The sequence below is a fragment of the Rhinolophus sinicus genome, linkage group LG09 (genome assembly GCF_036562045.2).
Source record: "Rhinolophus sinicus isolate RSC01 linkage group LG09, ASM3656204v1, whole genome shotgun sequence".
In the NCBI taxonomy this organism is placed as follows: domain Eukaryota; kingdom Metazoa; phylum Chordata; class Mammalia; order Chiroptera; family Rhinolophidae; genus Rhinolophus; species Rhinolophus sinicus.
In genome coordinates this window covers 54,661,644-54,677,848 of record NC_133758.1, presented here as the reverse complement: position 1 = coordinate 54,677,848, position 16,205 = coordinate 54,661,644, and the positions used below count along the sequence as shown (strand labels likewise).

Genomic DNA, 16,205 nt, shown 5'->3' with positions numbered 1-16,205 from the left:
AGGCAGTTCGTTATCAACGATTAGCAGCTCAGGCTCTGGCCTTGGATTTGAACTACAACCTTGCCAATCGTTTGCTCTGTAACGTCTGACAACCTAACCTCTCTAAGTTTTAGTCTCTTTAAGTACAGTATGGAGTAACAATCTATCTCATGGATTGTTGTGAGCATTAAACCAGAATGTTTTTAAAGATGTGGCACATTTATATAAAGCTTACTGTGGGCCAGGCACTGTTCTTATCCCTTTGCATATATTAACCTAGTTGGTTTTCACAACTCTTTGAGGTAGGCATTATTATCTCCATACCAAAGATGAGGAATCTAAAGCACAAAGGAGGTTAAGAGTACACAATTTGTAAGTGGCAGTCTCACAGACATTTAACTTCAGCAAATATAGAAACCAGGCAATATTAATTAAATATTGTAGATTAATAAAATAGTGCTGGAAGTTAACCTCTCTAGATTAGTCCACCTGAATTTTTATGTACAACACATTTTATAGAACACTATCATATCTATTTATAAAAACAGATATTAAAATTATATTTTTAAATGGAAATTTTTTTAAATTAAAGTTTATTGCGGTGACAATTGTTAGTCAAGTTACATAGATTATAGGTGTACAATTCTGTATTATATCATCTATAAATCACATTGTGTGTTCACCACCCAGAGTCAGTTCTCCTTCCATCACCATATATTTGATCCCCCTTACCCTCATCTACCACTCCCATCCCCCCTTACCCTCTGGGTTACCGCTAAACTATTGTCTGTCTATGAGTTTTTGTTTCTCATTTGTTTGTCTTGTTCTTTTGTCGTTTTTGATTCATATACCACATATCAGTGAAATCATACGGTTCTCTGCTTTTTCTGTCTGACTTATTTCGCTTAGCATTATATTCTCAAGATCCATCCATGTTGTCACAAATGGTCCTATTTCATCTTCTTACCGCCGAATAGTATTCCATTGTGTATATAAATGGAAATTTTAAAACGCAGTAAGTATAAGTTGAAATTTACAATAACTAAGACATCTGACTCTAAAAGTTTAAATCAACTGTGAAAATATTTGCCAGTAATTATACATTTTGCAAAAGTGAGATTATAAATACTGGTAATAGTAATATGCTCAAACTAATGTTATTCAAAATACTCGTATAGAAATTCAACAGCAACATTCTCACAGGTGATCTACAATACTAACAAAAAGTAAAGTGGGATTGTTTCCTCCCTTCATCTGGATGATAAATATACCATCTTGAGGAATCCAGTATCCTTTCAGGTAGAAACTGGCATCCCAAAGACCTCCTGAAATCCCAACTCAACCCTATCTTAGATGGGTGATCTCAGCAGGTTACTTATCTCTTCGTTGGGTTTATAAACATGACCCTTAATATAACACATTTGTTGAATTCTGTACATGCAGCTCCCTCTCCCTTAAATATCCTTGCCCACTCTGGCCCCCATCTTCTCCACCTTGTCAACTCCTCATTCTTCAAGATTCCTCATCCTAAGTAGGTACTCTTTTGTGCTCTCCCAGATTCCTAAACATAGCTCTATCATAGCACTTTTCACACCGTACCTTAATCATCTGTCTTCTCCTGAGCCTGTAAGCCCATAAAGGGCAAGCACTGCATCTTTTACCACTATAGATTGGCACCCTGTACTCTCCATACATGCCCATTAAATCAATGAATGAAATGTTGCTGAGGGAATCATGAAAATGTGCCAAGCTCTGAATGGTTACAAAGTCAGGCTACCTGCCAATCAGTCTTCACTACTGTTGCAATATGTTACTAAGTGCTTGTGTTCTACCTACTGTAGCATAGTACAGTTTAACTCTTTTATTGGGATCTTTCTTGTGAGGAAGATAAGGAAGGTGAAGCTCAAAGGAGCTGAAGTGGCAGAGATGTGCCTTGAGTTTCAACTCCAAATCCAAGGTTCTTCCCATATTCTGCTCCTTTAACACACTGCTCACAAGATCCATTTCAAATCTTCATTATTTTTAACTAACCCCCACTACTACCTTCCCATTGAGCAGATGATCTAGACTCCTAATTACTAAAAAGATCACATAGTCTAAATCATCTCTGCATAGGCATAAGTATCCTTTCCCTTTATTATTTCATATTTTAGAAACAATATACATTTCATCATTTAAAAACTAGAAAACAAAAATAGAGGGGAAAAAACACTATCACCTGAAATTCTACCACCAAACATAACCACTGTTAATGTTTTGGTGTGTACACTCCTGCAACTTTACCTATGCAGCTATACATGAATACAGTAAATTATTTTTATACCAAAATGAAATCTTATGCAAATTAAATTTTTTTTCTTAATAAATGAAGAGCTGTCCATGTCATTACTATAGAATCACATCATGGTTTTAATAGCTTCAAAAAATTATACTGAATAATTAAACCCCCTACTCTTGGGCATTTACGTTACTTCTAACTTCTTGCTATTATAGACAATACTGTGGTGAAATTTTGTACGTTTTTACACAGTACATGTGTCTGAATACCTATCTTTTGTATTAGTAATAAACACCGTCCAATACTTGAATTGTTTAGCTCAAATTGGGCTAACCATCTAAGTTAGAGTTACTCAACCACTGTCTACTTTGGATTTTTTTGCCACTATCACATCTTCCATAACCATACAGTAGGCACAAAAAATCTCAAAATCGGTGCAAGTTTGCAATCATTAAATCTTAAATAGTAATTAATTTGAGTTTAATAATAACCATTCTCCTCCTCCTGTTTAAAAGTCTACACACAGAATCGGTGCAATAATTTATTAATAATATCTAACATTTACAAGCAAAGTTCTTCATTTTATCTTCACAATACTTTTGTATGGATGAGAAGTTAGATATTATTATTCTTCTCATTTAACAGATAAGAAAACTAAATTTCAGTGATGTAATTTGTCCAAAGTCATATAGAACTGTGGCTCAAACTCAGTCTGATGCCATATCCAAACTAATACTCTTCCTCCTTATGTCACATCACTGGACTTATAAATGACCCAAAAGGTTTAAGACATGTTGAAATTCTTACCTTCAGTTACTAGTAGTTCATCTTGAAATGCTTCAGTAAAATCAATGTTCTGCAGCACACTATTCTCTGGAAGTATCTGCTCTAGAATCCCGGGTTTATACAACAGAGCTCTGCCAGGAGAGATTTTTATTGAAAAGTGGTTTTACATATACAATGACCTTAGATTTTTATTAGCGTATTTGGCAAATTCCATGAAGACCATGATATACCAGGTCTGACAATTAAATTCACGAACTTGTTGCAATGATGTTGCTAACCTTTTTTTCATGTCAGAGGGATTATTCATTATGAAGTTGCATCAACTAGACAGTTTACTAAGTTTACTATTTGAAAGTGCTGAAAAGGCTCCATAAAAATGTTAGACGAAAACGACCTGAACTTTTTGCCAACAATTCATGGCTCTTGCATCACGACAATGCACCAACTCACATGGCACTGTCTGTGAGGGAGGTTTTAGCCAGTAAACAAGTAACTGTATTGCAACCCTCCCTACTCACCTGATGTGGCCTCCAATGACTTCTCTGTTTACCCTAAGATAACGGAAATGTTGAAAGGAAGGCATTTTGATGACATTCAGAACATCGAGGGTAATATGACTACAGCTTTGATGGTCATTCCAGAAAAAGAGTTCCAAAATTGCTCTGAAGGGTGGACTAGACAGACGCTGGCTTTGGTGCATTAACTTCCCAAAGGGAACACTTCAAAGGTGACTGTAGTGATATTCAGCAATGAGGTATGTAGCACTTTGGCTAGGATGAGTTCGTGAACTTAACTGTCACACCTTTGTATTAGTACATAAACCTCATGTTTTAAATCCTAATATAAGTAACTTTAAAAAGAAAACCTGTTTTGGAAGTTGTTTTAAAAGTTATACGTGGTAGTACATCAGTTTCAGTTAAATATTAACATCAAAACAAGAACTCCCTAATATAAGAGTAGAAAGAATAAAATTAGATTTTTTTCAGGTCTTACATTCTCATTATTTGTGATAATTTGGTCACAGTTAGAATAAAAAGAATATGCCGGGGGGAGGGGGTAGATGAGGGTAAGGGGGATCAAATATATGGTGATAGAAGAACTGACTCTGGGTGGTGAACACACAATGGGATTTATAGATGATGTAATACAGAATTGTACACCTGAAATCTGTGTAATTTTACTAACAATTGTCACCCCAATAAATTTTAATTTAAAAAAAAGAATATGCCAATAAAATGATGTATATGAGACATCAAAGGGAGACATTTAAATTACTATATAACTATGTTTATCTGGTCTCTTCTAGAGACTCTTTAAGGTGTGAAACTGAATGTAAATTCCTCTGCAATACTCAGATGTTCAGAAACAAAAGAAATCTCATTACCCTAAATCTGTGGCAAAGAGGGGTTCTAAAACAATACCCCAACTTCTATATCCCAGTAGAAAGAAAGGGGAAAAACAAACAAACAAACCCAAACCTGGTAATCTAATTTCTCCAAATGTCAGTTTCTATTTCTAAAATACTTGCTTGAGAAAAAAACATTTTCAAAGTTGAGCTCTTTACATACACTGGGTATGTTCTAACATCATGTAGCAATTTATCACTAAGCTCTCTCTTTTTAAACATTCCAATAATCCTCAACAGATTAAAAACAAAACAAAATTTCCTACATTATACATCAGAATAAAACAGCAGAGCACAAAGGAAGAAGACTGGTATATGCATATACCCCTCCCCTTCTGGGAGTTAATGATTTCCTACTAACAGATGAAACATTGTGAATTTCACATTTATTTTATATTCAGGTCTTCTAGGCGAGGAAACAAAATTTTAAAATATAAATACTCTGAATTTAACATACAAGAATGTTAATTATGTTTAAATCATACCTAAACACCTAAATTTGACACTTCAGCATATTAAACTATATTTAAACTAGATGTACCAAGTTTTCCAAAAGTACATGTTTTAAGTAGCTAGCCAATTTAAACATCCTATAACATTTTAAAAATACAACTTGATCCTTTGAAATAATTCACAACATTCCCAGAAATACTCCAAATAAGCCAGGTGTGTTTAGACAATATACTCTTTCATTAGTTCTTAAATCTTTTCTGAAATCGATCTACCGTCACACAAAGATGATCCTATTACTGGTATGAAGTCTGAAGCTCCTACAGTATTTGAGTAAAGGAGAAGAGGCACAATACAATGTCCAGAAAAGGTGGCACATTGAAAATACAGATGAGTTTCCTACAGGCATTGTTTCCTCACATTATGGTAGCTTATCGGCTGCACAAATTTTACCAACACTTTTTCATCTACCAGTTCACTAAGATAAGCAGTGAAACATGTTCTATAAATTCCAAATCCCAAACCATTTTTTAAGCCTTCATTATTTCTACTGAATACTATCTGAGTTCCCAATACCATCTGATGATATAAGTTACTTACCTTCGGTACTGCTGTCTTGAAATTTCATCTCCACCAAAGAAGTATATGGTTGACAGTTCTGTTGCAGTTTTGTAATTGCTCTCTCTTTCTGATGGATTATATATTATAGTAACAACCTGATGCCAAGAAAAAAGTCAAAAATAAATATTAAATATTTTAATAAGTTATTTTATTCTGAATAAACTGTCATATGAGACTAACAGTCACTATAGACATGAATGCATATGTATAGCATTTCCAAGAAGATAAGTATGTCTATTCCTTATACATTTCAAATATTATTTTAGTTTTTAGACATAAAATACAGTTATTGATTTAACCTAAAAATTAAGTTTACATTTTTAGTGCAGAGATTTTTATACTTACTTCTTGTGTTTTTTCCTTGAGCACAAATTTATCGGGGAAAATCCTTAATACTTTAGGATCCAGGAAAACTTTTTTCTGAGAATCCTTAAAACCTACTGCTTTAACAAAAGCTGCCCGAGAGCCAGTGTTACGAACAGAAAACACAACTCTACTTTCTTTGCCAGGTATTAAGTCATTCACTGTTACCATGTAACTGTCAGATAATTTTTTAACATCTTCCAAAATAAGATTACTTGTTCCTCCATATCCAGACAAAGGTATCTGAAAGCACACACACACACAAAAAAGAAAGTATCAATATCTATATATATCATGTTTCCGTGAAAATAAGATCTAGCCGGATAATCAGCTCTAATGCGTCTTTCGGAGGAAAAATTAATATAAGACCCAGTCTTATTTTACTATAATATAAGACCGGGTCTTATCTAACATTATATATATATATACACACACACACACACATACACACTTATATATGTGTAACTCCAAAATTATTTTTATGTTAGCTAAAAGCAGATTAAATAAATTATGGTCAGTGAAGAAAATACATACAGATTTAATACAATTAAAATTATTATTCTTTATGTACTTTGGCTAGAAGTTATCCCACTTCCAGTCCAGCATTAAAGTCTCTGTCTTAAGAGAAAAACAAATTATAGAGCTGCAAAATTATTTTCCTTCCAATATGCTAAAATTGTTATTTCATTGTTATAAAGTTACACTTAGATAATAAAGGAATAAAGATTAGTACAGTATAGATATGCTTACTTAAGAAGTGTTTAGAGCGAAATGTACATTTGTTATTTACCTTGAAATGCATAAAAAGTACATGAATTTTGATGGTTAGATATGTGATAAAAGAAATACCGCAAAATATTAATTGTAGCATCTAAGTGGCAGGGTATGTGAGTTCACCGTATAATTTTTTTCAACTTTATAGTAATTCTGAATTTTTTAAATGAAATGTTTTGGATGAAAAGTGTATTGTCATATAATCCTGTCAGCTTTTAGTCTAGTAGAGTCAGAGAGAAACATGCCAAGGGGCCAAACAGAAGCCAAGCTGTTAGAGGACAAACACGCTGGGGGCAGGGGTGCGGACTAGAGGCAGACTGTAGGTGCTGACTAGTGCCTTCGCTGAGCCAGGCTGCTTCCACAGGGCTCAGCACTACCAAGAAATAAGGACTCACAGAACAGACTCTATAAATAAGAATGTAGGAAAATAGGTATCCTGTTAGAAAACAAACTTTTCATACCCTTTAAAATACACACCTTTAAAAATGATCTTTCATTCCTAATTAAGATCATTTTTAAATATGTTACAAAGAATTCCTTATAAACTTGAAAACATTAATAGTTTGAGCTGTGTTATGTATTTAAAGTAAAATTTTTGAAAACTTAAATTTAGGCTTCTCATAAATTGGTATTGGTTTGACTTTTAGTACAAATTCATAGCATTTTAAAGGCCTTCAGATCTAAGCGCCTATAAATCCCACCTAATTCAGAGTGAACTCTAGTAGTTTCAAGAGCCAAAAGTGTTTCTAATTTTTCTTTTCCCACAGAAACTTGCAAGTAAATTTTATGTATGAAACTAGAAAACAACAGGAAAAAGTTAGGTTTAAGAAACACTCAGTATAAGTAGTCTTCCTATATTTTCAAAGCCTAAGGAATCACAAACTACTACTGAGTAAAAGGTTAAGAAGAATTAAACGTAATCTGACTAATGCTAATAAATCAAAAGATTGAATGGGAAAAACTACCGTTCAGAGCAGGATTCCTTACCCTCAGCACTGTGGACAGTTTGAGTCGGATCACTCGTCGTGGTGGAGGCCACCCTGTGCATTGTAGGGTGTTTAGCCTCATCCCTGGCCTCTACCTCTACCCACTAGATGCCAATAGCACCTCTTCCCCCCCCCCCCCCCCAGTTATGACAACCAAAAATGTCTCCAGAAATTGCCAAATGTCCCCTGGAGGGTTAAATGCCCTCTGGGTGAGCAATTCTGCTCTAAAGCACTAGAAAACAGAGAGGTGGTATGAACACCTAGAGCCTGCACAACAGATATGTGGGCTCTGTAGTCAGGTAGCCTGAATGTGAACCCATCCTGGATCAAGTACTGGTGTGTAAAGTACACGCCCACAGGCAGGCATCGCTCTAGGCCTCAGTGTCCACATATGGAAAATGGAGATAGTAGTATGATCTCAGAAGTTGTTTTGAAGTAAAATGTGATAATCCATGGAATAATTAAGAGTAGTGCCTGGCATATACTCACCATGCAATACATACATTTTTATTGTAGTTCCCATCATACTTTATGGTATACAAAGCATAGATAATTTCATTTGTTCCTCAGAACCACACCAGGAAGTTGAGGTAACAATTGCATTTCAGATAAAGGAATGAAGCATGTGCAAGTGAAATGACTGATCCAGGGTGAGTGTAAAGAACAGAGGCAGGGCTATTTCGGGTTCTCTCATCCCTAGAGTTAAGTGCTCTTCCACCACTGTACCAGGCTACTTATCTCCACAAAGATACATCAAACTTAATGGTCTAAGTCCTGTGAGATAAGAGCCATACTCTGTGCACTTCAGGTCTTGTTCAGCCCACATGTGGGAGAAGACAGATGGCAGGACTCCCACCAGGATCCTGGTTTGTCTTAAGATGGCATCAACCCGAATTTCTGCTTGGTTGACTACGAAATCAAATGGTTCTGCCCTAAACCACCAGAGAATCATTAGTTTTCCAGAGATTCTTACTTAGGAATAACCTCAAAATCTTGGCTAGTAAGCCTGAAACTAATCAAAATATATTCAGGACAGTCTGAAAGATACAGCCCATTTAATCTTCTCCACAAACCACTTGATCCTTACTTGAAACCAGGTCATCAGAGTATGTAGTACTCTGCCTTGTGTCCTGGACTTACGTGTAAAGATGTTAGTTCTAAAAATGGCCATTAACATCTTTGAACAATTTTGCCCACTGTAGCGCATAAGGCCAACCGGGAGCTCCAGAGAGAATATGTGAAGCTCCAGCATCAAATAAATCTGGATTTATCATAAACATCTAATTTTTTAAAAAAACCTTTTAGGTATTGTTAATCTTGTAATTTATCACACTCACTTTTTGACACTAGGAAATGAACCAAAATTTTAGTCCCAGCCCCACTGCCAAATAACTGTGCATTTTTAAGGTATGCACTTTAATAGAGCTTGAGTTTCATGTTCCTTTTCTCAATGATTTATCACTTTTGTTTCTTAATGCTCTGAACGTATCTAAATAAATGACTTGAAATCTTTTTTAAAAATTATGGTGGGAAGAAACAAAATATAAAAACTCCTGTCTTTGTACTTCTAGTATCCGAAATAGAGTCTGGCATATGGTGTCAATAGATATATTGAATTGAATGAATAAAATTTACTTGGAAAGAGAGTACCTTAAACAGTTTGTTCAGGATTTGCCAAAAAATGTGTTCCTGAAAAGTTTCAAAATTCTCAAACTGAAATGAAACTTAAAAGCATTAGAAGAGATTATTAGTAAGAGAAATACTATGGTGTCTGCTTTTGTAACATGACAATTTTATAAAATACATAATTACTCCCTAGCTTGTCTGTAAATGTAGGCAAGCACATATTTTGATTTCTAAAAAGCAGAGTATATATCATTTATCAATATTAAATCAATAGTTTATAACATCATAAACTCCATGGAAGGAAAAAAAGCAGTAAAATTATCTTACTGTGAACTTAATGCCTGGCTGTGATCGAATTCCAAGTTGTTTAATTTCTAGTTTAGCCAACATACAAGATAATCGAGTAGGTGCAAATAATACAGAGATGTTAATGTCTTCTTTTGGACGAATTCTGACCTCACAGTTATTGGTTAGTCGCTCTTCTGAACCAAATGTGTGCTGAAGCTACAATTTAAACACAATCACTGCATAAAACAAAGCAGTAGCACAAACACAACATACCATTAACACAAACTCTTCAAAAACACAAAATGGTTTCCATATAGAAGTGTTCTGGATACAGACAGAAGATAAAACAGAACAAAACCATGCATGTGACAAACCTGAAAGCAATCCTGATCTTGTCCTCTGATAAGCAGTCGTAAGTGTTGGGCTGCAGATGTAGAATTATTTCTTAAAGCTAGTTTCTGAAGCCTAAAAACAATTATAGATTTTAAATGGGTATTGCTACAATTACAAAAACAAAGCCAATTAACACCAACTGCAATGTTTAGAGATGACTGATTGCAGATGCCATGTTAGCAGCCTGGAATTGTCTCTCCACAGTCCTGGAACTCTCCATTTCTGAAAACATGCTGAAGACTGATAAAAGAGAAGCTTTTTGTTTTAATCTCTCTATTACAACTCCTCAGATGCCCTTATTATTTATACTATATGTATAGGTATTATCTGTCTTATAAAACATTAATCAATGAAAATTCAGATGAACAATTCAGTAATTCAATACTATGCATAGCTCGAATACCTAGTTTTCAATTATACAAAGGGTCCCAGGAACATTGCCCAGGTTTTCACTCTAAGAGGCTCATCTGCACAAAGCAGTCTTTTAAACAGTATACTAAATTAACCTGACTTTAAAAAAGATACAATGCAAGTAGGTAGTAAGAAAATCCTTCAGTCTTTGAAAGTACGTAAATCCTCTCCTCACTAGAGAATAAGTAAATGAGCAGACATTTTTCTCAAGTTTTGAATATCGGCAATTAAATTGCTTAAGCTGTGGTCTATGGCCTGTCCCCCTTATAGGAAAGCTGCTGAGCTTTACCTCAGAATAAAATCTAAGACCTTTGGTTATCAGCACACCTGAGAAAAGCCTTCCACAAGTATATTGGCTGGGAAAAACTTGCATGGAAAATAAAATCATTTAGAAAAGTTTTATTTTTTTAATTTTTTTATTTTTAAAGAAATGTTGTCATTTTCAAGTAGCAGAGTTACCAAGGGAGGTGGGGGCTCCGTTTCTAGTTATAAAAAGGAACTATACCAAACAGAAACAGTTAACACCTTTATGATATAAAAGTTAATAAGAAAAAAATACTAAAATTAATAAGAAAAAAATACTAAAATCTTAACCAACAAATAGGTAAAGTATGTACGCAGACTTATGAGAAACTAGAATGAATGAATATATGGAAAAATACAGAACCTAGAAATCTAAAAATATCAACTTTCAATGAAATAACACTTTGGACCATAGAAAAAAATAATGTTAATTTATTAACTACCACTGCTATCTGCAACTGAGGCAAAACCCATTAACTCAATGAGAAAACTGCCCTTCAAATTATACATTAATTTTTCCTCTATATTCTGGAAGAGCTCATTTCAAATCTCCCTTTTGCAACAACACCTTTTTCTACAAGGTGGGGTAGGGAACAGACAAGTACTGCACAGGAAGGGCACCTAGTAGGGCAGAATCATCTCCCAGACTATTTCTGAGTCCTCTCCTAGCACCTATTGAGTCACAACCTCTGTCTGCCTCCAAGGACATTTTGTAGTGGGCAAGAAAATGGGAAGATTCCTTCCTAAACAGATACCACACCTCTTTATCATGAACTCTGCTGCAACAGCTTTACAGAGGAACGGTAGGAGTTATTTGTGGTGAGAAAAATTATTGTTCTATGCAGGACACCAAGATGAGGCTGAGGAGAACTAAAGAAACACAAATCCATTAATTTAGGCAGGTACTGCACTAAGTACATGCATTAACATGTTTAACATCCATTTAATGCTTTGGAATTGTTACTTTCACAAAAGCCTACTTTTAGCCATCATATACCATACCATCAACTGACTAAGGCAGAGCTGTTCTCACAGGACTGGCAAGCTCCTCTAGGCTGAAGCAAGACATCTAACCAACTCCTGTAAACAGGAGACACGACAGACTTTCGGGTCAGTTCCTTGTACTGGCATGGCCGGGACTTACACATGTATCTATTAGATTAGAAGGAAGTCCAGGAAGCTCCATGAGGAAGTGAAGTCAAGAACTCAGGCGTGATAGCCTGAAGGCCCTTCACGCAAGAAAGGGCTAGGGAAAAACTGCCACTCACAAATCCAAAAGTATGTTCAAAACAGTGTGCCTGTTTTCAACTTATGTAATTTCTGATTTTAAAAAAAGTTTAAGTGACGTCATAGGAATGGCGGCAGCTAGGTGGACTTTCTGAGTTCTCCTCCAGACCTTATTACAAACGGGACAACTATAAGCCATCAAAGGACTCTCTGCTCATCACCCAGAACAGCTAAGAGACCTGTGCAAGGATTACTTGAAGCTGGGCAAATTGGGCGAGCAGGGGAAGAGGGAAGGGAGCAGAGTAGAGACGCAGCCGCATATGCAGATGTGCAGACGTGGCCCGCATCCGAGGCTGCAGAGATGCAGGGGATCCCAGGACGGCACAGAGACAACAAGAGCCAGGTGGTGGGCTCTTTCCCGGCGTCCCACAGCTGATCTCTCCCGCCAAGAGGGCAGCATATCCAGCATTTGAGGCAGTAACCTCAGCTGAGACCTCCAGCTGGGCCCTAGGTTGGACAAAGGACACAAACTCCATACCTGGGCCCCTCCCCCCACTCTCCCAATCTTACCCCCGCCCTTCCAGAGACTTAAAGTGGCCCCAGAAATGAGGAGTACTGTCAGATTACAGAAGAGCCCTAGTGCTCAGGCTCTCGGAAGACCTGCTTGCAGCTCTGACCCAGGGAAGAGGCTGGGAAGAGTACGATTTTTGCTGGGCTGGGAGACAGAAGACCCCTCCATCCCCAGCCCCCACCCTTTCTGGCCTGCCTAGGGCAGGGCAATTACAACTGCAGAGACACACCCAGGGATCAGCAGTAAGCAGCAGACACAGCTCTGGGCTTTTAGCAGCTCAGAAATCTCCCACCTGCCACATACACACACACACACACACACACACATAAGAAGTGCCCTAAGACTCAGGAGAACTGGGCACAGGGCTGGTGGTGTTACTCTCAGTGTGCATATGAGCAGGCAAGAGCAGAAACTGCACTGACTTTGTAGAAACTACCATCCAGACCCCTCAGCCCCACTCATCTAAATCTGCAGTCCCAAGGTCACTCTGGGCACCAGGACACCGGCTCTGCCTGCACAATACGCAGAGGACTCTTTGGTACAGCAGAGGACAACCTGGAGATTACTTGGTGGGCTTAAGCCAAGACTGGCGCTGCTTTTATTGTTTTGTTTTGTTTTGTTTTCATATCATTGATATTTTTGCCTGTGTTGAGTGTGGGTTATCGGTTGTTTTTACATGTGAATGTATTTGGTTTTTTCTTTGTTGTTCTGCTTGGTGATTTGCTTTGTTCTGAAATTGCCCTACACCAAGGCCCAGATTAAGAGGCACAAGATTCAACACACCCAGAAGCCAACTCCAGACCAAACCAGAGAACTACCGGGTTTGACCTACAAGTGACACACCCACAGGGAATTCTCTATAGGCACAAGAGCCCATAGAGGCCAAACCTTATTTAAGTGGTCAACCCTCACGCAGCAGAACACCCTGCGGTGGGCAGAGCCAAGTCTCACAACTAGTCAGCTTAGGAGTCCATCCCACCTACTCACAAGCTAAAAGCAATTAAAGATCAACTTTAATAGGACAATATACATAACAAAAGAGTCACCTTTGGAGCACACGCAGAGAAGAAGGAAGTGGTGCAAGTCAAATATAAAGGTCCCATACTACATAAGATAACCCAGCAAGAACTAAGAACTCTAGGGGACCTACCTAATACATGGAAGCAAACACAGAGAGTCAGCCAGAATGGGGAAACAAAGAAACATGTCCCAAATAAAAGAACAGAAGAAACCTCCAGAATTGGAACCAAGTGAAATAGAGGTAACCAACCTATGAGAGACAGAGTTCAGATAATTAATGATAAGAATGTTTAAGGAACTTAGTGACGACATGAAGAAGGACAGAGAAATCATAATGAACAACCAGTTAGAACTAAAGAATACAATTACTGAAATAAAGAACTCACTTAAAGGAATTAACAGCAGGTTAGATGAAGCAGAGGATTGAATCAGCGACTTAGAAGACAAGTTAGCAGAGATCACCCAAACAGAACAACAAAAAGAAAAAAGAACAAAAAACAATGAAGATGGTTTAAGAGACCTCTGGGATAACATCAAGCGCAACAACATGCGCATTATAGGAATACCAGAAGGTGAAGAGAGGAAGCAAGGGATTGAGAACATATCTGAAGTAATAATGTCCAAAAGCTTCCCTAACCTTGTCAAGGAAACTGACATACAGGCCCAGGAAATGCTGAGAGTTCCAACCAGTATAAACCTGAACATGTCCACACCAAGACACATTATAGTTAAAATGGCGAAGGTTAAAGACAAAGAGAGAATCCTAAAAGCAGCAAGAGAAAGACACAGGGTTACATACAAGGGAACTCCCATAAGACTATCAAATGACTTTTCTAGAGAAACATTGCAGGCCAGGAGGGAGTGGCAGGAGATACTCAAAGTGATGGAAAACAAAGGCCTACAACCTAGATTGCTTTATCCAGCAAGACTATCACTTAAAATTGAAGGAGAGATAAAGAGCTTCCCAGAAAAGAATAAGGTAAAGGAATTTATTACCACCAAGCCAGCACTGAAGGAAGTATTACAAGGACTTCTGTAAACAGAAGAAAGATGAAACAATCTAACCACAAATTTAAAAATGGCAATAACTATGTACCTATCAATAATCACTTTAAATGTAAATGGATTAAATGCTCCAATCAAGAGACCTAGGGTGGCACAGTGGATAAGAAAGCAAGACCCTTGTATATGCTGTATACCAGAGACTCACCTCAGATCAAAAGACACACACAGGCTGAAAGTGAAGGGTTGGAGTAACCTATTTCATGCAAATAGAAATGAGAAAAAAGCTGGAGTTGCAATACTTATATTTGACAAAATAGACTTTAAAATGAAGACTATATTAAAAGACAAAGATAGGCACTATATAATAATAAAGGGATCCATCCGACAAGAGGACATAACCCTAGTGAACATCTATGCACCCAACATAGGAGCACCTAAATATATAAAACAAATATTGACTGACATAAAGACAGAGATCAACAGTAATACTATCATAGTAGGAGACTTCAATACACCTCTGACAACAAGGGACAGGTCTTCCAGACAGAAAATCAATATGGAAACAACAGCCTTAAATGACACATTGGACCACGCGGACTTAACTGATATTTTCAGGGCATTTCACCCAAAAGCTGCAGAATACACATTCTTCTCAAGCGCACATGGAACATTTTCCAAGACAGACCACATGTTAGGCCACAAAACAAGTCTTGATAAATTTAAGAAAACTGAAATCATACCAGTTGTCTTCTCTGACCACAGGACTATTAAATTAGAAATGAACTACAGGAAGAAAAACTGGAAGACACACCAATTCATGGAAGCTAAATAACATATTACCAAATAATGAATGGGTCAACCATGAGATCAAGGAAGAAATCAAAAGATATCTCGAGACAAACGAAAATTAGAACACGACGACCCAAAATCTATGGGATGCTGCGAAAGCAGTCCTAAGAGAGAAATTTATAGCATTGCAGGCCTACCTAAAGAAACAAGAAAAATCACTAATCAACAGTTTATCTTCACACTTACGGGATCTGGAAGAAGAACAGCAAAATAAGCCCAAAGGGAGTACAAGGAAGGAGATAATAAAGATCAGAGCGGAAATAAATGAAATAGAAACCAGAAAAACAATACAAAAGATCAACGAATCCAAGAGTTGGTTTCTAGAGAAGATAAACAAAGTTGACAAACCTTTAGCCAGACTCATCAAAAAAAGGGAGAGAAAACCCAAATTAATAAAATCAGAAATGAAAGAGAAGTGACAACAGACACCACAGAAATACAAAAAAAATTAAGAAATTACTATAAGCAACTATATGCCGACAAATTTGACAATCTGGAAGAAATGTACAATTTTCTAGAGGCGTACAACCTTCCAAAGCTAACTCAAGAAGAAACAGAAAACTTGAATAGACTGATTACCACCAGAAAATTGAATCAGTAATCAACAGTCTCCCAACAAACAAAAGCTCTGGACCAGATGGTGAATTTTACAAAAAATTCAAAAAAGAATTATCACCTATTCTCCTCAAGCTCTTCCAAAAAATCCAGGAGGCAAGACTCCCAAACTCTTTTTATGAGGCCACTATCACGCGATGCCCAAATCAGACAAAGACACCACAAAAAAAGAAAACTACAGGCCGATATCTCTAATGAACATAGATGCAAAAATGCTCAACAAAATATTAGCGAACAGAATTCAGCAATACATTA

The 16,205-nt window shown here is 36.8% G+C and overlaps 1 protein-coding gene across 8 annotated transcripts in view; it reads right to left on the bottom strand.

Moving 5' to 3' along the window:
- Positions 1 to 16,205, bottom strand: part of CEP192 (centrosomal protein 192) — a 165,200-nt gene that overhangs the window by 31,151 nt on the left and 117,844 nt on the right. For 7 of the 8 annotated variants that reach the window (XM_074340409.1, XM_074340406.1, XM_074340407.1 and 4 more), the window contains 5 exons: positions 9,931 to 10,021; positions 9,596 to 9,772; positions 5,865 to 6,125; positions 5,499 to 5,614; positions 3,065 to 3,174 (listed from right to left, as the gene is read on the bottom strand). In XM_074340409.1, the coding sequence (XP_074196510.1) occupies positions 3,065 to 3,174; positions 5,499 to 5,614; positions 5,865 to 6,125; positions 9,596 to 9,772; positions 9,931 to 10,021 (755 nt within the window). The remainder of the gene's footprint in view (positions 1 to 3,064; positions 3,175 to 5,498; positions 5,615 to 5,864; positions 6,126 to 9,595; positions 9,773 to 9,930; positions 10,022 to 16,205) is intronic. The other variant, XM_074340411.1, reaches the window with a different exon arrangement.